This window comes from Empidonax traillii, unplaced genomic scaffold, assembly GCF_003031625.1.
Source record: "Empidonax traillii isolate 1590-97213 ecotype Southwest subspecies unplaced genomic scaffold, ASM303162v1 scaffold1199:size164099, whole genome shotgun sequence".
Taxonomy (NCBI): Eukaryota; Metazoa; Chordata; class Aves; order Passeriformes; family Tyrannidae; genus Empidonax; species Empidonax traillii.
In genome coordinates, this window is record NW_020956392.1 from 72,116 (window position 1) to 94,463 (window position 22,348).

Sequence of the window (22,348 nt, forward strand, 5' to 3'; positions counted from 1 at the left end):
AAAAAAAAAAAAAAAAAAAAAAAAAAAAAATTAGCCGCAGGTCGCAGCATTCCTCCTTCCCTCCCGGCCAAAACTCGCCTCGCCGCCACCGAGGAGCTGAGCTGCGATGCCTGGCCGGTGATGCAAGGCTCGATTTTTCCAGCACGCTTTTCCCTCGGGCTCCGGGGCGCTCCCGCCGGTGCCGCTCCGGGCGCTCGGGGTGTGGAGCTCCGCCAGCCTCCTCCACCCGCTCGGGATCCGGCCCTGCGAGCTCTGGAGTTGCAGGCACACTTGGAGCAGGGCTTTCTTGGTGGTAAGATCTGAGCGTGGCTCTCGTGCCCCGTGGGGGTTTTTGTTTTGTTGGGGGTTTTTTTTGTTGATTTTTTTTTTTTTGGGGGTGGAGCGTTTGCCCCCAACACCCCCAACACCCCGTGGATACGGGATGGGGGGTGGTGGGCAACGTATGAGGGGGCAAAAGCGGGCAGGGGATGGCCAGGGGACCTGGGGGGACGCCCCACACAGTGCTGGGAGGCACAGAGAGAGGTGCTGGGTGAGCATCCCCCACTCACTGACCACGAGCCCAACCCTCACCCCGCACCAAGGACCCCCTCACCCCAGTGCTGACCCCTCCGGCTCAGCCCCCCACCCCAATAACAGGCCTGTGGCTGGGCTTGGATCCCCTCCACGACCCCCAAACCCCCACTTGCACACACCCCCAGCCCTCCCAGCACCAGCAGTGCCAGTGCAGGAATAAACAGCGCTGGCTGGATGAGTCCCTCGGGTCTTCCCCGGGGTGACAGCCTTGGCCCCGGGGGCACCGCAGCTCCTCCGCAGCCCCAGGAGCCCAGAGGGAGCGCCAGCAGCACCCCGGGGGTGTCGGACCCCTCCCCAAGGAGGGGGGCTTAGAGGGAGAGCCTGGGGGTGGTCGGTGCCCCGGGTCCCAGCCCCGGCTGCCGTGGAGGGGAAGGGAAATCGCTCACGCAGGAGCCGAAACAGGGCGGAGAGATGCTCGGGGAGGGCAGTGGGAGGGAAGGGGGGGGGCAGGTCTGCCTGCGGCCCCCCAGCTCCCCACCGGCCCTGGGGTCGGTGTCTCCTGACCCCTCAGTGAGCGAGGGATTGAGAGCCAGGGAGGGATGGGATCTGCGGGAGCCTCTGCCAAGAGCTGGCTCCAGATCCGCAGGCAGCTCTGGGCTGCATTTCCCCTCCGGCGCGAAGCGGAGCTGGGGTGTCCGAGGTTCACTCCTCGCTGACACCGACCCCCCGAGACCCTCGGCGGCACGTCGGGCCCCGCGGGGAGGTGAGCGGGGCCCGGGGGTGCGGGGGGACCTGCGGGGAGGCGGGGGGGCTGGGCTGGGGGTGGGTGGAGGTTATGGAGGGATGGATGGAGGGATGGGGGGATGGAGGGGAGGGAGGGATGCGGGGATGGGAGGGAGGGATGCGGGGATGGGAGGGAGGGCAGCGGTGGGGGGCGCAGAGGGAGGGAATGGGGGGGTTGAGGGGCTGGGCGCTGGGGCGGGGGGTCTCCGGCCCCCCGGCGGGGCGGCGCCGGCTCCCGTAACCCCGCCGCTCGCTCCCAGCCCTATAAAAGCCCCGCCGAGCCCCGCAGCCGCTCCCGCCGCCTCCCCCGCGCCGAGCCCCGGGAGGCAGCGCCGGGGAGCAACAGGCCCCCCTGGCCCGGCCACGCGTGAGCGGGGCCCCTCCGGGGAGGGGGAGCGGGAGGGGGGGCGCATCCATCCCCACCTCTCCCCGCTGGGGACCGGGGACTTGCCCCCCGGCCGCCGCCCCCTCCCCGAGCCCGGCCCGGGGGGGCGGAGGGAGCCACCGGAGCGGGAGGGGCGAGCGGCGGGGCCCCCCCCGCGCCTGGCGCTGCAGGTACCGGGCGGTGGGGGGGAGGACACGGACACGGCACCCGGCGGGGCTCAGCATCCCCCCAGCCCTTCCCCAGCATCCTCCCGGCTGGGCCCGCAGCACCCCCCGGCCCTCCCCGGGCCCTCTCCATCCTGCACTTGTTGCTGCCCGGCGGGGCTGGACTGGCTCCCGGTTTAGGGCGGTTTTATTCGGGGGGGTGGTTTGGGAGGGGGTGGAGGTTGCAGCCTCCCCTGCTGTCCCCCGGCAGCCAGCGGTGTCCGGCTCGGCTCCAGCTCGTTCCCCTCGAGGCCAGAGCCAAGCCTGAGCCTCCCCTTTTCCCCTCCCCCAGCCCCATCCGTGCCCCCTTCTCCCGCCTGCGCCGACCCCCAGCTCCTGGCCCGGAGGAAGGGTGCGCGTTCCGTGCATCTCCCATCCACCCAAATCTATGATCAGCTCGGTGTGTGTCTCCTCCTACCGTGGACGCAAGTCTGGGAACAAACCACCCTCCAAAACATGCCTGAAGGAAGAGATGGGCAAAGGGGAAGAGTCGGACAAGATCACCATCAACGTGGGGGGCACCCGGCATGAGACCTACAAGAGCACCCTGCGGACTCTGCCGGGCACCCGCCTGGCCTGGCTGGCCGACCCCGACGCCCAGAGCAACTTCGACTTCGACGGCAAGAGCAACGAGTTCTTCTTCGACCGGCACCCCGGCATCTTCTCCTACGTGCTCAACTACTACCGCACGGGCAAGCTGCACTGCCCCGCGGACATCTGCGGGCCCCTCTTCGAGGAGGAGCTCACCTACTGGGGCATCGACGAGACCGACGTGGAGCCCTGCTGCTGGATGACCTACCGGCAGCACCGCGACGCCGAGGAGGCCCTGGACATCTTCGAGAGCCCCGAGCCCGGCGGAGGGGCCGGGGGAGAGGAGCCCGAAGAGGAAGGGGGTAGGGAGATGGCCCTGCAGCGCCTGGGCATGGATGACAGGCCCCCCGGGGCGGCAGGGGCCGCAGGAGGGGGTGGCTGCTGTCGGAACTGGCAGCCCAAGATGTGGGCGCTCTTTGAGGATCCCTACTCGTCCAAGGCCGCCAGGGTAAGATCCCGGAACGCGCCGGTGGGGGCGTGGGATGGGGCCCTGCTGGGGTTGTGTCTCCAGCTCTCTGGCCCTGTGGTGAGATGGGATTTCCCCGTGGTTTGTGTGGGTTCCCTCGTTGCCATCCCCCTCCTCCCATCCTACAGGACACGTCTTCCATCACCTCCCAGTCTCCTCCCAGTGCATCACACTCGGGGGAGCTGGGCTGAAACTAAGAGGCAAACTCAATCCCTGCCTCCTTTGCACCCTCTTGGGCACACGGAGATGAGGGATTGTTCTTGGAAGGGCTGAGTCCTGGCAGAGGCCGAGGATGCTCCAGGACAGGTGGAGTGCTGGGGTTCCTCTCGCTGGGTCGCTCCCATTGCCACACCAAAACCCCACATTCACTGGCCGAGGTGTGGAAAGGGGGTCAGGGCTGGTCCTCAAGCAAATGGGATCCTTGTGGCTGTCCCTGAGGAGCTCATGCTTCTCTCCTGCAGCAGCAGCAGCCCCAAAGGACACCCCGTGGCCCCCCCATCCCCCAATGTCACCGGGTTGATGCCACCCATGGTGCCCATCAGGACACGGTGCCCATCAGGACATGAGAGTACAGGCTCTCAGCTGTTAACACACAAAACACACACCTTCCCCAGCCCCCCCATCCACACACATCCCCAGGGCCCCAGCACCGTGTGCTCACACACAGCAGGACCCCACACCGACAGCCCCCCCGGGCATGCAGACAGTCCCTCCCCACTGACATGCCCAGGGTGTTTTCCCCAAAACCAGGCCCATCCCCAGGCTCTCTGTGCATGTGTCTCCTCTCCCAGCTGCTCTCAGATCATCCCCAAAACGCTGCCCCCCAATCCCCAGACATCACCTCCCACACCCCCACCCAGTCCCATCCCCCCTCACCCCCAGCTCATAAACCTGCCCCGCACACTCTGACGGGCATTTGGGGGTCCAAAGGAATTCTGGAGGCATTCAGAGGTGTTAAACAAAACCCTGTGGATGGGCAAGAAGTCCTGCAGGCATTTCACCCCCTGGGCAGGGGTCAGGTGGGCAGGGAGGGGTTTGAGCAGCACTCACAGGCAGAGGATGCTGGGACAGTGAGGGTTGAACTCCTTCTAAAAGGGGAATCCGCTCCTCTGCCCATCCCTGCGGGCTCCTCACCTCGGGGAGATGCTGAGTGGTGCAAAGCTCCAAATAAAAACACTCAACAAAATTAAAAATAAACCCAAGCACAAGAATTCAACTCCTTAAACACATCCCCTCCCACCCCTCCCCAACCGAGGGGTGGTGTTATTTGGATCTGCTCTTCCCGTGTTTCCTGTTTTCCTGTTGTGCTGAGCTGCTCCTGGAAAGGCTTTCTAGCAGGAGGAATGTGTTGGTGGGAGCAGAGGTGGTCGTGATGGAGCCCTGGCTGGGGTTGGAGCAGGACTGGTTTGTACTGGGAGCTCCCTGCTCTGTGCCAAAGGCTCAGCAGGGCCGTGGGAATGGCCACTTTTCCAGGTCCCCACTGGGAAAAACACCGGTGTGGCTTGGGAGAAGGGGGAATCTGAGGCACAGAGCAGTGAAACCAACCCCACCTGCCCAGTGTTCCCAGTTTGGAGCGGCCATTGAGTGCTGGGACGCTCTGGGGCCCACGAGCATCCCTGCAGGTGCAACAGTCACGGTGCTGCCCCCAAACCCTGAGGTTTGGGGTGGTGGTGGGGGATTCCTTTAACACTGCCCTGTTTCAGGGTGGTGAGGTTTTGGGGGGTGGTCAGGATTTAGTCCCTTCCTTTCCAGAGCCAAAGGGGTGCTGCTGGTGGCAGGGAATGCTCCACAGCAGCCAGTCCTGGTGTGTTTTGCCAAACCTTGGGAAGCAGCAATCCATGGAAACCCTCAGCTGTGACTGAGAGTCCCAGGAGCTGAATTTCTCCTCCCCATGGAGCAGCCCCTGGGGCCCTGACTCACTTGGGTCCCGGTTAATTCCATCTTTCTCTCCCTCCAGCCCTTCTCTTCCTGAGCTGCACGGTCAGAAATCCCTCCCCTAAAAGTTTTTAGCCCCTTTTCCACGTCCCACTGTTGGGATCCCTGGCTCCTCAGCCTGCTCCACTCCACTCCCAGGGAATTTGGTCCCTGGTGCAGCTGGAATTTAACACTTTTCCTCCCCGTGGGAAAATGCCCTGGCTGGGATTTCACCTCCACTTCCAGATTCCTCCTCTGTGGAGCTCGTCATTATTTTTCCCGATTTGGGGAGCCCTGGCCTCGTTTCCATGGGCACTGCCAGGCTGGTGAGCACCTGTAGGGCCATGGATTTTTCTTGGGAACACCCATCTCAAGCTGTTGAGTGTATCAGGTCGTCAACAGGTTCTGGAGGACCTGTTTGAGGGAGTTCTGGTGGTGCTGGGTGAATTACAGTAGATTTGGGTTTATTTTAAAGACATTCTGGAAAAGAACTTGACTTTTGAGCAGAGACTGAGTGAGACATCTTGGGCCAGGCACAAAACTGGAGCAGCACCGTTGGTCTGGGGGGGACACACACGATGGTTTGCACTGGCTGTGAACCCGACTCTCCTATTTTTAGACTTTGTTTTTGCTCCTGCAGCTAAATCAGGTCTCACCTCACCCTCACACAGCGGAGCTGCTTCATTACCCGAGTGTTCACAGGGTCTCACCCCCTCCCTTGGACTTCTATGTTTTTTCCTGTTTTGCTTCGAGTCCAAGTTTTCACTCCTGAGGTTTTCCTGAGATTCCCCACACAGGGAAACTCAGGAACATGAGTCAGCCGCCAGTAGATTATTTTGGCTGTGCCACTGCTGTGCAGGGACGCTTGTCTGGCTAAACTGGCCTCCAGATCCCACTTTTTGCTGGATTTGCTCCCCAAACCGCAGGTGGCTCATCAGCCTGCAGAGCCCCGTGTGGCCCAGTGGGGTCTGGTTAAGGGGTGAGGAGCATCTCACCCCATCCCTAAGCTGGCGTCTGGGGTGGGAGAATCACCTTCCAGAGCTTTCTCCAGCCATGAATGCCCACTTTAACCTTCCCACCAAACCCTGGGAGGGCTGACACTCTCTGTGCTGTCCCCCCACCTTCCCCAGGGTTTCCCCCTGGGTGAGAGGACACCCCTCGGGGATGCTCCTGGCAGGCTCTGGCCTTCCAGAGCGAGGTTGGGTTTTATTCCAGCGTGACTCAGGCCCTCTGTGCTGCTGATTCACTCCAGCCAAGGGCCGGGGCTGCCTCCTGGAGCAGCTTCCTGGATCAGCCTCCTGGAGCAGCTCTTCCCGCCGCAGCCGCTGGGGTGGGTGGGACAGGGGACGGTGCAGGTGCAGCAAAGGGGCTGCAGCAGGATCTGATCTGCCCCCAGGGAGCAGAACCCGCTGTGGTTTTGTGCTGGAAGAGCTTTTCTTCTCAGAGGCTCTTTTTTTTTTTTTTTTTTTTTTCTTTTTCTGGGGGCTCTTGGAAACAGATCCTCTGGGAAAAGGACTCATCCTGAGCTCATCCTGCCGGGAGGGGGCTGAGCAGTATTGATGGAGCACCACAAGGTGGTTCTTTCTGACACAGCCTCTGGTTTTTCCCCCGCTCCTCGAGGAGGAGGTGGCATGGAGGGGACAAAGGTCTCTCTGGTCTGCCAGAGGGGACAACTGGGAATCATCTGGGTGTCAGCAGGCCCAGGCCTCAGCTCTGCCTGCTCCTCCCCTTGTCCTGCCCTGTCAGTCCTGGGACCTTTTGTGGGCCCATCATCCACCAGGGACCCTCAGGGAGCAGGGAGGGGGGTGAAAGGACATCTCTGACACATCCAGACCCCAAACCTCGCAGTCATGAACGATGATGGGAACCTCCCGTCTGGTGTGGTTCGGGATGCACCTGGTGGATTTTGTCCTCTTAAAATTTAAGAACTCAATTTTCAGATTTCTCATCTGTTCCCAGTGGAGTCTCCCTCTAATCCCAGGCTGTTCCAGGCCTCACTTCACCCCCCTCACTGTCATTTCTGGCACACCTCCAGCCACAGCTGGAGCCCAGCTCACCTCCCCATGGACAGATGGCAGCCCTTGGAGAAAGGTTCCTGCCCCAGACACTGAGGGTGGCTGCCACCTCACAGGACAGGCCCAGGGACCCTTCCCTGCTCTGCCCCCTTGCCCTTGGTGGCAGCTCCTGGACAAGGAGCCTCCCCCAGGGAGGACAGGCTGCCCCCCCCCGCTCACGGCCCGTGCCATTCCCGCTTTCCCAGGTGGTGGCCTTCGCCTCGCTCTTCTTCATCCTGGTCTCCATCACCACCTTCTGCCTGGAGACCCACGAGGCCTTCAACATCGACGTCAACGTGACGGAGACCCTGGTGGTCGGCAACACCACGACGGTGCTGCTGACGCGCAAGGTGGAGACGGAGCCCGTCCTCACCTACATCGAGGGCGTCTGCGTCCTGTGGTTCACCCTCGAGTTCCTGGTGCGCGTCGTCTGCTGCCCGGACAAGCTGCTCTTCGTCAAAAACCTGCTCAACATCATTGACTTCGTGGCCATCCTGCCCTTCTACCTGGAGGTGGGGCTCAGCGGCCTGTCCTCCAAAGCGGCCCGGGACGTGCTGGGCTTCCTGCGGGTGGTCCGCTTCGTGCGCATCCTGCGCATCTTCAAGCTGACGCGGCACTTTGTGGGGCTGCGGGTGCTGGGCCACACCCTGCGCGCCAGCACCAACGAGTTCCTGCTGCTCATCATCTTCCTGGCCCTGGGGGTGCTGATCTTCGCCACCATGATCTACTACGCCGAGCGCATCGGCGCCAAGACCTCCGACCCCACCGGCAGCGACCACACCCACTTCAAGAACATCCCCATCGGGTTCTGGTGGGCCGTGGTCACCATGACCACGCTGGGCTACGGCGACATGTACCCCAAGACCTGGTCGGGGATGGTGGTGGGGGCTCTGTGCGCCCTGGCCGGGGTGCTCACCATCGCCATGCCCGTGCCCGTCATCGTCAATAACTTTGGGATGTACTATTCCCTGGCCATGGCCAAGCAGAAGCTGCCAAAGAAGAAGAAGAAGCATATACCCCGCCCAGCCCCCCTGGACTCCCCCACCTACGGCAAATCCGAGGAAAACTCGCCCCGGAACAGCACCCAGAGCGACACCTGCCCCTTGGCAGTAGAGGAGGGGGTGGCTGAGCGGAAACGGTCAGGTGAGACCCCAAAGGTGGGGAGCGGGGAGGGGGAGAAGCTCTGGGAGCAGCCGAGGCAATCTCTGTGGTCTCCTGTATCCCAGAGTCCCCGGGGATGGTGCAGGGTGGGGCCTCCAGCTCTGGGGTGGGTGAGAACTCGGTGTAGAAGGGGCTGGGACGTGTGGGTGGGAGGGTGTGGGGGGGGCCCTGTTGGTGGACCAGGATGCTGCAGATCAAGTCCCCCCTGCAGGAAAGGGGGGAAGGCCACATCCTGCCCTTCCAAAGGACACGCCCTGCTCTCCCAAGGGTGTAGATCAGCTCACCGTGGTGGGATTCCAGGTGTCCCTACAGAGCCCACCTCTCCCTCACACTGACAGAGGGAGCCCAGCTCCCACCTGAGCCTGGTCATGCCCTTGGGACAGATTTTCCTTTGCTTCCTCCCACTGTAAATCATGGAACCTTCCATCAAAATGGATAAATCCACCGATGTTCCCTGGGGCTTGGCCCCAAACCTCCCCCTTCATTTTCTGCACTGGCTGCTCCAAATCCTGAGCAAAACCAGCCCCTGCCCGTTTGTTATTTGCTCTCATCCTGCACTTTGGGGTTTGGCCAGTCCTTCCTTTGGGTCAGGACAGGGCGTGGTTCCAGCTGTGGGCAGCTGTTGGTGCCACCACCCCCCGGGCTCAGCTTGGGGGTCTCTGAGAGCCCTGTCCCCCTGTCCCCATTGTCACCGTGGTGGCTGCTCTGCCCTTTTCCTCCTGGTTCGCTGCCAGAGGCACCTCTGGAATGGCTGCCTGGATGTCACCTGGAACGCGTGTCCTTCAGCTGTGGGGACACGGAAAGCTCTGAATGTCCCCAAAGAGGGCTTTCATTTCAATTTTTTTTTCATTACAAATCTCCCTTTTCCATGTGCCTGCACACCCTGTGTGCCCAGGGGGAGCCCTGGCACTGGGGAGCAGGAGCTCTGTGGGAGCAGGAGCTCGGTAGGAGCAGGTCAACCCCCTCCCTTCACCCCAACACCCCCCAGGAGCACAGGCCAGACCCTCACCTGGCAGAGCCTCCTCTCAACCAAGCAACCAGGGCAGTCAGGTGACTTAAATTAACACATAAATTAACACTTCCCATTGCCCCAAGCAGCCAGGTCTTCAGCAGTAACAATTTTTGGAGAGCTAATTCCCACCAATCAGGTGGGTGGATCTCGAAGGCCCAGGGGTGTTTCCTCCCCAGCTTTGGCTTCACACAGGGTTTATAACCCCTCAGCAGGGCCAGAGCTGCTCTTTGCTGCTTGGAAATAAGCCTGGGGTCGTCCTGCTCCCCTGGTTACTCCAAATTAACGTGTCCAGGCTGGGATTGTCCCTGAATTGGTGGATTTTTGCCTGGAATATCTACAGCCTGGTTTCATCTGCTGCCTTGAACGGCCTGACCAAACCCTTCTGGTCACCACAAGCACCTGGTCCTGGGGGTCTCTCAGCTGCTGATGGGTCTCTGCCACCTCCCTGCAGACTCCAAGCAGAACGGGGAGGCCAACGTGGTGCTGTCGGACGAGGAGCAGCCGCTGTCGCCGCCGGACGAGGAGAAACGGCCCGTGCGCCGCTCCAGCACCCGGGACAGGGGCAAGAAATCCTCCACCTGCTTCCTGCTGGCCACGGGGGACTTCTCCTGCACGGCTGATGGAGGCATCCAGAAAGGTAGGGCTGGAGGTGTGAGCTGGCAGGGGGAGGGAGCTGGAGGTTCGTTGTGGTTCATCTCCATCCGCTCCCCCCGGCTCTGCTCTGCTCCCCAAATCCGTGTCCTCCTGCCTCTCCATCTGCTTCATCTCCATCCACCCCATCTCTCTGTGCTGGCTGCAGGCTTTTTGTTCTCTCCTCCCACTGACAGCCCCTGTTTGGGGTCTGTGACCCCCTTGCTGGTGGCACTGCCCTGCGTGGGGACAGCTCTGTCCCTTCACCCCCCCAGTGCTGCAACTTCTGCCCCTCCAACTCTTCTCCCTGGGCTTCAATCGTCCATCTCAGGGGGGTGTGAAAGGGACATCTCTCCTGGGCTTGTGGCTGGAGGCGACCAGAAGGTTTTCAGCAGGGAAAGAAATCCCCAGCAGTTTCCCTTTCCTCTTCTTCCCCCCTCTAACCGGCTTTGGGTGGGTTCGAGCGTGGGGAGCTGTGATGTGTCAAGTGCTGCCTTGCCAGGAGCTCTGGGCTGCCAGGAAGGCTCCTCGGGGTGTGGAAAAGGGAGCTGTGCTGAAGTGTTGAGGTTTTTCCACGGGGAAACTGAGGGGGAGACGAGTCAGGAAAACACAGAACTCTTCCTGCAGAGATGAAACAAAGCCCCCTTCGGTCCCAGCCCTCTCTACCCCTCTCCCACCAGCTCAGCCCTCCCCCCCGTGGGGGTAAATCCAGCGCCACCAAATCCAGCTGCACCCTCAGGGATGTGTTGCTGGTGTGGAACTGGTTGGGATGGTAGAGACTGGATGGGGCTTGGGGTACAGGGATGGGCCTTTGGGGGCCAATCACACTTGTCAACAGCAGTAAAAGCAAATTGGTTGTTCCCTCCTGGGAAATCAAGGATTCCCTCTGGCATTCCAGCTCATCCGTAGGGAAGAGGGAAAATGAAAAGCTTTGCTCCCCTTTGGGCAAACACCCTCAAATATTTGCTTGGAATGCTTCAGGGTTTGTTTTTTTTTTTTTTTTCCATTTCCTGGGAAGTTGGCCTCTTTTCTGATAATGGGAAGATGTGAGGGGGAGCTCCAGTCCTGCTCCAGACTGGGATGGGGAGGCTGGAAGGGATGAAGGAGAGGGATGAAAGCCAGTGCTGATCTTCATCCTGGGAAAATGCTGAAGTTGGGCATCTCCTCAGCTGAGGCATTTGAACCTGGTCCCACTGGAGCCTGGAGGAGTTCTGAGAGCCGAGGATCCAGAGCTGCTTTCCCTTCTCCCAAATCCCAGATTTCCAGGTTGCAGGAGACCAGGAGGTTTTCGCTCCTCACGTGGTGGCAGCAGCATCTTCTGGAGAGGACACTTTGGGGGTGGTTTTTGGGGTGTTCTGGTGTCTTCCCTGAAAACACCAGTTTTTTTACAATAAAAACAGAGATTCATTTACCCCCACGTCGCTGAAAGGGCGTTGCACCCTTAGAAAGGTGGATCCAGGGGGGCTTCAGAGCTGCTGGAGACCTTTTTGGGAAGAGGCAACCTCAGTAATCAGATCTTTCTGGTAGGAGGGGTGGGAATTCTGTCCCAGGAGGGGATGTTCTGGAGATCAGGGGTGAGCAGAGGAGAGCAGGGGGGGCAGAGCAGCCTCCAGCCAGGAGCCCCTGGGAGCTGCAGAGGCTCCTCTTCTTCCCTCGGTGCTGATTTATCTCCTGCTGAGGCTGTTTGTTCTGGTCCCGGGTTCTTGGCAGCTCTGCAAATTGAGATGAGCTTGGTTCTGAGCCCGGCTCGCCGATGGCCATCTGTCAGATCCTGGGACAGGTACTGGTGTCTGTGCAAGCTGTGGAAAGCAGGAGGTGGGGCTGGCTCAGGGAGAAGCTGCAGATCCCGGTGTTTCTGGTGGATCAAGCCCAATCGCAGTGGTTGGTCCTGTTGGGGCAGCTCAAAGGGAAGAGTGGCCCCTGCCCATGGCCCCTTGGACCTGGGAACACAGAGCTGGGCTGCTGGGGATTCCCATGGGGAATGTGTTTCCTGCCCCTGGGGATGCTTCCAGTGGTGTCCCTTTGCTCCCTTGCTGCCAGGGAAGGTTTCAGACCCCCTGATCTCCCTCCAGCAGTTCCCAAAAACGTGTCCTGCTGGGCCCAGACACGAGGCTGTTTGGGAATGTGAGCCTTGTTCTGGGCTTGGATGCAGGGATGGGGAGGGAGGAAGAGCCCAGCACGCCCAGTGCCAGAGGGATGGGCTGAGATGGAATCACCGGGATCGTTTAGCTTGGAAAAGAGCCCTGAGGTCAAGTCGCATCGTTCCTCCAGCACTGCCAAGTGCCACATCCACGTGCCTGTTAACTAACTCCACCCCCTTTATCAGCACCTTGACGTGGCTTTTGGCTCCGTGGCCAAGCCCAGAGCGTCGGGCAGCTGATTTTTCCCTCTCCCTCTTGCTGTCAGGGCAGGGCCATGACCTGGGGATGCTCCCAGGAGCTTCCACTGGCAGTGCCTGGCTGGGGGGAGGGAGGACCAGCCCAAGCCCCGGGCTGTGTTGGGAACAAGCCCAGGCATTCCCGGGCACCGCTGCCTCCCTCTTCACCCTGTCCCACCTGCTCCCAGCACCGGGAACTGAGTGTCTCCTGTGGGAAGCCCAGCCTGGGAGGTCCCCGTGGGGTCACACGGTGTCCCCTCACTCTCTTTAGAGGCAGCAAACCCGTTTGTAAAGCAATTCCAGCGGCCTCAGGTAGCGCTGGAGTCACTGGGAATTCTGGCTCTGTTAATGAACTCTGTTAATGAACTGGCAATCAGCAGAACACAACCCCCTGGTGCTTCGTGGCTCCTCCTGGCCCTGGGCTTGGTGGAAAACCACGATGGACTTGAGGGATGGAGCCCTGAGCTCCTTCCCAGGGCTTGGGAATAAACTGATGGGGAGACTGGAGACTGGGCTGGGGGAAGGTTTGCCCTTGGAGCTGCAGAGGGTCCCTGGGGGAATCCAACACCTCTGTGAGGTGCTGCCCCAAACTGTGGTGCTGGAGTGTGATTTTGGCCCTATTCCTCTACCCTTTTCCATCCTTTTTTTTAATCAGCAAGAAGGCAAAGACCCTCCCTACAAACTCGGGTCACCACGGGGGCTCCCAGCAAGCCTCGAGCCCGTAACTCCTCCTGCCAAACTGGTGCTGTTTGGGTGCTGGATCCAGGGTTATCCCAAGCTTTCAGGGACTGTTGGATCCCAGCAGGATTGCTTCCCACACACACACAGCTCAGGGAAACACGTGAGCTCCCCAGAGAGCCACAGCTCTCCCGGGAAAAGAGCAAGGGCTGAGAAAGGACGAGCCTAAAGGAGGTTTTTTGGGGGGGTGTTAGGGGAGAGCAGGAGGGTCTTTGCAGCTGCTGTAGGTGAGAAACATCCCCAGCTATCCCCCCCCAACCTCCCTGCTCAGGGCTGTGCTCGTTCCCTCCCCTCCCTCCGGGTGGATCCAAGCCAGAAAGTAAATCAGGAAATTGCTCCTGTCCTCGGGGGCTGATTCTGGTCCTGCTTCCACTGCAGAGACTGGGAAAGCTTTGCTGGAGTCAGCAACAGGTTTGTCCCCCTGTCCCCTGGGCCTTCCTCTGCCCGAAAAACGAGGAGCTTCTCGGGGGGCTGAGAGGTGGGAAGGGGTTGAAGAATCCTCTTCCTCCCCACCGAGTGCTGGAGATGAGAAATGATTGGGGGAGGGGAATGTCAAAAGGGGATCAAAATCGGGGTTAAAGTGCTCTGGAGCCTTTGGCAGGTGATGCTTTGTCTCAGCATCCTCCTCGGGGCAGGGGGGGTTGATGCTCTGATCGTTAATTCCTGATTTGAACCTAAAACCCAAAAACCAACCTGTCCCAAAGCGGCAGAACCCAAAACGCCCCAGGAACACCCCGGGAAGAGGGGGGCACAGGGAGGGATTCCAAGCTTGGCACTACCCCTGGGGAGCCATCCATCACCCTGTTTATCTGCTGGCAGGAGCTGCTCCCTCCGTTCCCACCCCCCCTGTACTCACACGGTCACCTCCACTCCCGCTTTCCCTGGATCCTGCTGGTGCTGGGGAAAAGCTCAGGCTTGGCTGGGCTCTGCTCACCCGGGAGGATGCAGGCACAGGGACATCGGGCTCGTCATGGCCCGGGAGCATCATTAATTTTCCACGTTTTGGCAGCAGAGCCAGGGAACAGACTCATCTTCAACAGTGCCGCAGGTTGGACCCAAAAAATGCAATTTTCAGGGTGAATACTTAGCGCCTTTCCAGCAGGAAAAGCGGCTTTTGACCCGTGAGAGCATTTCTTCTGGTTGTTTGCTTTTCCAATGAAAGCTGGAGCAATTCCTGGCTCTCTGGGAGGAGTGCGAAGGGTCCCCGTGCTTAAAGAAATATAAATATTTGCACTTCGATGCAATTTCTTACGGGAAAATAACGAGCACGACGACCCGCTCCTTTCCACGCAGGAAGGTGTCAGCAGCAGCTTGGGGTTTGAAACCCGGAGCCGTGGGAACAAACTCCTTCCAAATCCCATCTCTGTTTGAGTTCTGCCGTTTCTCCCTGTCTGCTTTAGCCCACGAAATCCCCCAGTTTCATTCCTCATTCAGAAAAAAAAAAAAAAAAAAATCGGGAAGCAAAATCCAACACCCCCCAGGAGCTATTTGGTCTCCCAGGATGGACGGCTCCCAGAATTCCTGGATTTGGCCAGTGCAGCGGGGGAAGGATCTGGAGGATCTTTGGTTGCCCTCAAAAAGCTCCGTCCGGATTTTTTTTTAGGGGGTTGATGGATCGGGTTGTGGGGCTGGCGATGCTCCCTCCCCGCCCCCCCGCGGCTCTCCCAGCTTTCCGAGCCTTGGGAGCGGGGCTGCTCGGCTCTAACCTGTGTTGTTCTCTCCACCAAGGCTATGGAAAATCCCGGAGCCTGAGCAGCATAGCTGGTGTGGCAGGATCCACGGGGGGCCTGGCCCCGCTCCCGTCCCGCTGCAGCTCTCCCTGCGCTCTGCAGAGCCCCTGCTCTCCCGTCCCTTCCATCCTCTAAAAAACAAAACAAAACAACACCTCCCGGACCCCGCTCTGTGTCGTGTCGCTCCGCCCTCTCCCCTTCCCAACGACTCCGTGTCTCCAAAGTTTCCGGGCGAGTTCCAGCTGGGACATCTCCACCTCCTCCCCACCCCACGAGAAGCTGGTGCTGATCCCCTCCAGCTCCCCCTGCCCCGCTCTGAGGGAGCTGTGACGCCTCCACTGGCCTTGCCTCGTGGGCAGGACGACCCCCGGAGTGGGGTTGGGGTAATTTTCCCCCCTTTAAAACATGACTAATCCCAAACAAACCAGGCCAAACCCCCCCCCCCCCGTGATTCCCTGCCCTCCCTCCCACGGGCCGGTGGCACTCGGGCTAAAAGGGCGATGGAGACACAAAGAAGGACACGTTTGACTTACAAAATGATATCTCATCGTGCTGGAAATGGCTGAGTTCATATAATTCCAGGTTCTGTTTTGTTGGTTTTCTTTTCTATTTTATTTTTCTTTTTATTCTATTTTATTTTAAAAGCAGCCTCGAGTTTCTGGAGGCCACAGATGAATAAACCTCTATTCCCTGCCCAGCAGTGCTTCCCCTCTCATTTTGTGCCTTTTTTTTTTTTTTTTTTTTTTTTTTTTTTTTTTTTTTTTTTTTTTTTTTTTTTTTTTTTTTTTTTTTTTTTTTTTTTTTTTTCTGCCTAAATCACACTTGTTCTTTCCCACATCGTGCCTGGTTCTCCAGCCAGCCTTGGAAAACAGCCCTGGGGGCCCTGTGGGGGCTGAGGGGGCCCTGGGAGAGGCTGGGATAAGAGGTAGGGATGTTCCCAGGAAGAGCTGGGAGGTGGTGGGAAGAGCAACGAGGGGCCCTGGGAAAGCTGCTGCTGGAGTTGAATAGCTGGGATTGGGGACAAAATGATGCCTGAGTGGAAAGGGGGGGGGATGAATCCCTTTTTGGAGATGGACACAGGGTGGTGGGGAGGAGCATTCCCACGGGAATGGGATCCCCCATCCCAAGGGAGGAGGAGGCTGGAGCGCCAACCCCCCTGTTACTCTGCTTTTGCTCATGTATATTCATTTTTTTGGGGGTGATTCTGAGTGATCTCAAGTGTTTTCTGGACCTCGAAGCAACCCTTCAGTTCCTGATTTGTGGCTCAGCCTCCCCAGGGGGCAGGTGGGTTTAGGGGGGGCTGCAGGGGGCTGGTTTTGGGGGGTGCAGCCCCGCTCTTGAACCCCACCCTGGTGCTCTCTCAATCTCTTTGAGGAGATCTCATCATCTCTGGGAGGCAGCGCTGGGCAAAGGTTGGATTTGGGCATCCTGGAGGTCTTTTCCAAACCTTGATGACTCTGCAATTCCAGGGTCCCCACACCCTGAAGGAGCTGGGGGGGATTTTGGCCCTTCCCACAGCCAGGACCCTCCTGCTTCATCCCAGGGCTCCCCGTGCCTCAGTTTCCCCTCAGTGTAGAGCAGGAGCTGCCAGGAGGAGCCACTTCCACCAGCAAAACAACCCCCCTTTGAGTCCTCCAGGGGGCCAACAAGAACCTTTTCTCCTTTATTTTGTTTTTCTTCCTCCCCCTGCCCCGTCCCAGCCCTGGGAGAGCTGAAGGGAAGCAGAAAACAGGTGGGAAAATGTGTGGGGTGCCACGAGCTGGATCCTGGGGCTGGATGGCAGGAGCTGGGCCCTGCAGAGACCCCGGGCTGGAGCTGGAATTTCTGGGAATCTGGGGGAGAAACCAGGATGAGCTGCATCCATCCTCTGCCCAGGATGGCCTGCAGTGGTTCCTGACCCCTGTGCTGGTGATTCACCCCCCGTGTTGGCAGTGCTGGTGGTGTAGCTGCAATCCTTGGATTTCTGTGATTGAGGTGCATTCCCACAGGAGCAACCGGGCAGGTCCGTGAATCACCCAAAAATCCACCAGCTGGACGAGTCTGGAGGCTCAAGCCACGTCTCCTCCTCCCCTCTGGAAGCAGGAGAAGCTGGAATATCCCCATCCCCTGTGAGAGGGAAGGTCACCCCCTGCGATTTCAGTGGCCCCTGGGCCGTAAATGATTGATCAAGGTCACGCCCTGACTTTGGGGACGAGCCAGCCACCAAAACCCAGACCAGGACACCTCAGACTTCGGGGTTTTAGGCAGAGGATCCACCCCAGAGCAGATCCCACCCTCTCCCCACAGCAGGGCTTGTTGTCTGGGGACGAAAAACCTTCAGTGGACCCCCCCCCAAAAAATCTGGTCCCCAGCAGAGCAAGGAGGGCTGGGCAGGAGCTGCCACAGGATGCAATTTTTAGCCTGTGCCGTTATGCAACTCGGGAGAGGGGATGACTAATGTGCAAAAAAGCTCCTCTAAAACAACCAAACCCCGAAAGGGAGACGGAGGGATTTCAGTGGGAGGCACCAAACCGCTGAGAAACCCTTTGCATCTTCTCCCTCTTCCTCCCCACCTCCCCCTGATTTGGGGGATGCAGAAAGCAGCTTGGTGGGGTTTTTTAAGGGGGGGTCTGGGTTGGTTTTGGGGGGGTAGGGGGTGAGTTGAGCAGGGTTTGGTCCCTTTGGGGGGGAAGAGGAGCTGTAGTGGATCAGAGCAGACCTGGAGCCCAGGGTTTTTTCTCAACCAGTGGCCAAAATTGGCTGCCTGGAGAAGAGGATAAGAATAGAGCAGGAATATCCGATGCTTCCCCTGAATATCCTCCCAGAGCTTATCTGTGTTTAGGGATCTGGAAGGAGCTCACGTTCCAGCCCAGAGAGAGAAAGGAGGGTTTGTTGGATTTATTCCCGAGGAACCGAATAAATCCACAGGATTAAATCCAGGGCTGCCTCTGCCCAAGTCCTAAAATGGCATTAAAAAAAATAAACCACCACACAAGGGGTGTGCAGGGACTGTCAGAGCATCCCAGTGTGGACAGGAGAGGTTCCCATGGGATGGGGGGGACTCTGCTGGGTCCTGTTCCCAGCAGGATGCTGGGATTGAGGGGGTTGTGTCCCTTGCCTGTGGATAGTGGAGCTTTAGTGCCCCTTGTCCCTCTCCCCGTTGTGGCTGCAGATACAGGTGATGCCCAGCAGCAGGAATGGGGCCAGAAATCACGGAGTTATGGAATGTTTGGGTTGGAAGGGACTTCAAATCCCATCCGGTTCCACGGGCGGGGACACCTCCCACCAGCCCAGGTTGCTCCAAGCTCCGTCCAACCCTACCTTGGGCACTTCCAGGGATGCTGCACAACATCCCTGGGACTGTCCTGGTGTTGTGGGATTCCTCACCCCCCTCTGCCCGTGTGCCCACCCCCCCTGGAACACAGCCCAGCCCTTTGGGACAAGGACCAACCCCTACAACCACCCACCCCTGAGTGCCAAAACCACTACAAGAGCAAAACCAGAGCGGCCTTTGGGACCAAGGAGGGGGGTTTGGGGGGCAATTCCCTCCCTTTTCCAGCATCATCTTTTCCTTCTCCTCCTGGAAGGCTCTGAGCCCAGCACTGCACGGAGGCTGCACCAGAACGCCGGGGTTGCGTGCAGAGTATTAATTTTTTTATTGTTGCAACAACTGCTCTGTTTCTTGGGAGATGCCTGAAAGAGCTGAGAAAATAGAAAGGCCTGTCAGGCAGCCGGGAGGGAGGTGAAGATGTCAAGAGAGTAATTGCTCTACCCAGAAGGAGCCTGTTCCTGGCTTCCCCCAGCACTGCCAGGAAAAAAAAAAAAAAAAAAAAAAAAAAAAAAAAAAAAAAAAAAAAAAAAAAAAAAAAAAAAAAAAAAAAAAAAAAAAAAAAAAAAAAAAAAAAAAAAAAAAAAAAAAAAAAAAAAAAAAAAAAAAAAAGAAAAGAAAAAAAAATCCTCAGCGCTCATTTTGATGACAATAAAGGAAAAATAGAAAAATAAACCAGCAACCCCATGGTTTGCCCGTGCTGAGGAGGAACTGGGAGAGAGCAGAGGCAGATGCAAAATAAGATGCAGTTGAGCTTATAAATAGGAGCCTCCCAGCTCCCAGTCTGTTACTTCCTCACCTCCACCCCGGGCACTTGATCCTTACGCTTTTCCCACAGGAAAGGCAAATGCAGGAGCAGAAAGCATTCTGTAAATTGCTGGGGAGGGGGTCACGCTCTTCCTCCTGCGTGTGGGATGGGCTGGGGCAGGGAACGAGTCCTGGTGCTGGGGAAAAAATAATCACAGAGCCAGGGAATGGGTTGGGCTGGAAGGGACTCGAAAGCTCGTCCTGTCCCACCCCCTGCCACGGGCAGGGACACCTTCCACCAGCCCAGGTTGCTCCAAATCCCATCCAACCTGGCACTGGGCACTTCCAGGGATGGGGCAGCCACAGCTTCTCTAGGAATTCCATCCCAGCCCCTCCCCACCCTCACAGGAAGGAATTTCTTCCCAATATCCCATCTGATCCTGCCCTCTGGCAGTGGGAAGCCATTCCCTGTGTCCTGTCCCTCCATCCTTGTCCCCAGTCCCTCTCCAGCTCTCCTGGAGCCCCTTTAGGCCCTGCCAGGGGCTCTCAGGTCTCCCTGAATCCTTCTCTTCTCCAGGTGACCCACCCCAGCTGTCCCAGCCTGGTTCCAGAGCAGAGGGATCCAGCCCTGGCAGCATCTCCGGGGCCTCCTCTGGACTCTCTCCAGCAGCTCCACGTCCTCCTGATGTTGTTCCCAGGGCTGGGGCAGCTCTGCAGGGGGGTCTCACCCGAGGGGGCAGAGAGGCAGAATCCCCCCCTGTCCTGCTGTGGGATCAGCCCAGGGCATGGGGGGTTTGGGGGGCAGGGCCTGCTGAGCTTCCTGTCCCACCAACACCCCAAGTTCTTCTCCTCAGAATTCCTGCAGGACCTGCCCAAACATTGTGCTGGCCCAGCTGGGTGCTGGCAGCACTTAGGGGTGTTTGGGGAGATGCTCATGGTGGGACTGTGGGAATTCACCATCCCTGGAATTTTGGGGTGGAAAAGGGGTTGCCTTGGCAGCAGCACAGCAAACCCAGGGGGATTTTTGGAGCTGGGATGTGCAAAGCCAGGCCAGAACCCCACTGGATGCTGGGGGGGGGCAGACCTGCACCCCCAAAAAAAAAGCCTCGAGGAAGGGGCTGTGAGGGCCAGAGAGGGTTGGGACTCACCGGTGCAGCAAGTGGAGCCAGCACTGACAAAACGAGACACCAGGGATGGTTTTCTCGTGGTGGTTTCATCTGAGGGACAAAAAAAAAAACCCCAAAAAACCCCCACCTAAAAATCTGGGCTGTTGTTAGTTATTTTTAGTCTTGCTAACTTTTTTTTTTTCATTTTTCTCCAAGGCTGGGCAGCTGCTTTCCAAGGCAGGTCCCTTGGGGGGCTGCGGGCGGCAGGTCTCGAGCTCGCACCAGCAAATGGCTTTGAAACGGGGGAGGAGGAGGAGATGGGAGTTAAAAGCCGAATTTGTGCCCCTGGTAAATCAATCGACCCGGTGGGGAGTGTTTCCAGCGGGCCACGAGTCCTGCCAAGAGCTTTTAGCTGCTCCCAGGATTGATGGAACCAAGGGCTGGGGTGATTTCCAGTCGCTGCTGGTGAGGGGGGTGATGATGTTGGGTCCCCAAACCGGCCCAGTCGTGACAGCCTGGGAGGTTGGGGAGCTTCCCTGCCAGCTGTGGGATTCAGGGGCTCTAATTCCAGCGGGATGTGGGGGTTGGAAAAGCCTCCCTGTCTGGGCATTGCTCACCCAGGTTGTGCATGGACCTTTATTTTGGGGGAGATCGGGGCGGGTTTGGAGCCTCCTTGTTGGGTCTGCGGGGAAGGAGGGCAGGTCTGAACCTGGAACTGGGAGGGTTTGGAGCAGAATTCCATGGATCATCACGTGGATCAGGCGCTGTCTCCCTGCCTGACAGCCCCTCGCCTGGAAAGCAGGCCCTGGCACATTGGGGAGAGGCGGTGGGTGACTCAGAGCTCCAATCAATGGTAATTAATTCAATGATAACAAATGAGAGGGAGAGAGAGAGAGGAGGAAAAAAAACACTGCGGGATTAATGCACCAGCCTTGGCTTTGGGACATCTGGCTTGGGGATGGCTTGGGAAGTTTTGGGCAGGAGCAGCTTTCTGGAAGGGAAAGGCTGCAGTGGGAATGACATTTTTTACCGAGTTCTTCATTTTCACCCTCAAAATCCCCCCCTGCCTCCACGTCTGCTTCCTCCTAGAGAATCATTTCCCAAGTCTCCATCTCTGGCTCCATTCTGAGGCTTTGTTAAACCATTTTCTCCCGGTTCATTGATGAAACAGCAGCATTTTGTCCCTGTGGAAAAGGCTATTTTTCTTTTTTTATTTTTTTTTGCCTTGTTGGTTTGTTTGCTCTCTCTCCATCCCCCAAAGTCGGGGTGCCCTGGAAGCTCAGTGTCCCTCTGCCTCCCCTGTTTCTCCCTGAATGGCTGATGGAACACGATGTCTCACGTGTTTAATATTTGTGTCTTTTAATTGCAGACTCCTGCCAGGACGCCCTCGCTGCCAGTTATGCCCAGGGTGAGGTGGTCACCTTCTCCTGAGCCCCTGCTGGATCCAGGCAGTGCCCTGGTGAGGGACACCCTCCCTGAGGGAATACCCTTCCCAAGGGATGCCCTTCCCAAGGGATGCTCTTCCCAAGGGATGCTCTTCCCTAGGGAGATGGTCTCCCCAAAGCTGAGGGAAGCTCTTCCCAAGGGACATGCTCCCCCCTCCAAAGCCCAGGGTTGCTTCCCCCCAAACCTGGGACGTGCATTCCCCCAGGGCTGCTCTCCCTAAACCCCAGGGATGCTCTCCCAGGGCTGAGGGGATGCTTTTCCCAGTGGACACGCTCTTCCCAAGGCCAAGGGATGCTTTCCTTCCCCAGGGCTCCCAGCTCCATTCCTGGGGGGAACCCAGAGGTGCCACAGGGCAGGGGGGCCAGCAGGGACATTTTGGGGGGTGTCCCCACTCCCTTTCCTGCTGCCAGCCCTGCCACGGCCACAGAGCACCCCCTGCCCTCACCCACGCTTTGGGATGCACCTTGTCCCTCTGGATCCCCTCCAGCTGCTCCCTGGGACGCCTCCCCCCTGTGCTCTGACCCCCCCTCATCATCCCACCGGCACTGGAGACCCCCCTCTGGGGTGCCAAAGGCTCCATCCTGGGTGTCACGGGCTGTGGGGGGCCCGGGGATGGCAGATCCCACAGGGGTGGCAGATCCCACGGGGATGGGAGATCCCACGGGGATGGGAGATCCCACGGGGGTGGCAGATCCCACAGGGATGGCAGAACAGGAGAGTGGTTGGTTTGGGCTGCAGGGAGGGGGCTGGGGAGGGAGAGGTGGCCGAGGAGGGGGAATCCTGGCTGGCCTGGCAGGCTCGGGGTGTGCCCAGCGCCCTTCCACGTGTGTCTGTGACCAAGGCAATACTCCCATCTCCCTCTGTCCTGCCCGCATGCCCGGCCCACCCACCTGTACCAGAGCTCCAATAAACACCCCCACGAGCTGAGGCAGCTCCAGGACCCTCCTGACTCGCTGTTTTCCTTGCTGGCATCTCCCTGAACCCCCCACGAAGCCCCGTCCCGACCCCCGGGGTGTCCCCCTGGCTGCAGGGACGGGGATTTCAGCAGTGGAGCACCTCGTGGGAGGGGACTCTGCCCCTCCTGGAGATCCCACCTGCAGCACTCACTGAGGTTTGGTGCTCCCAGCTGAAGGAGGACGTGGAAGTTGATAAGGGAATGGAGCAGCTCCCCTGTGGAGACAGGCT

The 22,348-nt window shown here is 58.8% G+C and overlaps 1 protein-coding gene across 4 annotated transcripts; it reads left to right on the plus strand.

Moving 5' to 3' along the window:
- Positions 1 to 754: 754 nt before the first annotated feature.
- Positions 755 to 21,401, plus strand: KCNC4 (potassium voltage-gated channel subfamily C member 4). 4 transcript variants are annotated; one of them, XM_027905742.1, is made up of 5 exons: positions 755 to 1,276; positions 2,177 to 2,923; positions 7,116 to 8,052; positions 9,534 to 9,719; positions 14,556 to 14,790. In XM_027905742.1, the coding sequence occupies exons 2-5, from the start codon at positions 2,273 to 2,275 to the stop codon at positions 14,690 to 14,692; spliced, it is 1,911 nt and encodes a 636-aa protein (XP_027761543.1). In that variant the 5' UTR covers positions 755 to 1,276; positions 2,177 to 2,272; the 3' UTR covers positions 14,693 to 14,790. The 4 variants fall into 4 exon arrangements, 3 of the variants coding, with proteins under 3 accessions (XP_027761543.1, XP_027761546.1, XP_027761545.1); XR_003573733.1 differs by lacking the exons at positions 755 to 1,276; positions 14,556 to 14,790 and adding exons at positions 21,087 to 21,330; positions 21,369 to 21,401 and having other exon boundaries at positions 1,788 to 2,923; XM_027905744.1 differs by lacking the exon at positions 755 to 1,276 and adding an exon at positions 1,823 to 1,851.
- The last annotated feature ends 947 nt before the right edge of the window (positions 21,402 to 22,348 follow it).

Bases quoted from the DNA above. Each gene is read 5' to 3' on its own strand.
- KCNC4 (XM_027905742.1), top strand. From the start codon at position 2,273: ATGATCAGCTCGGTGTGTGTCTCCTCCTACCGTGGACGCAAGTCTGGG. The intron at 8,053-9,533 runs GTGAGACCCCAA...ACCTCCCTGCAG, and splicing joins GGCTGAGCGGAAACGGTCAG to ACTCCAAGCAGAACGGGGAG. The intron at 9,720-14,555 runs GTAGGGCTGGAG...CTCTCCACCAAG, and splicing joins TGATGGAGGCATCCAGAAAG to GCTATGGAAAATCCCGGAGC.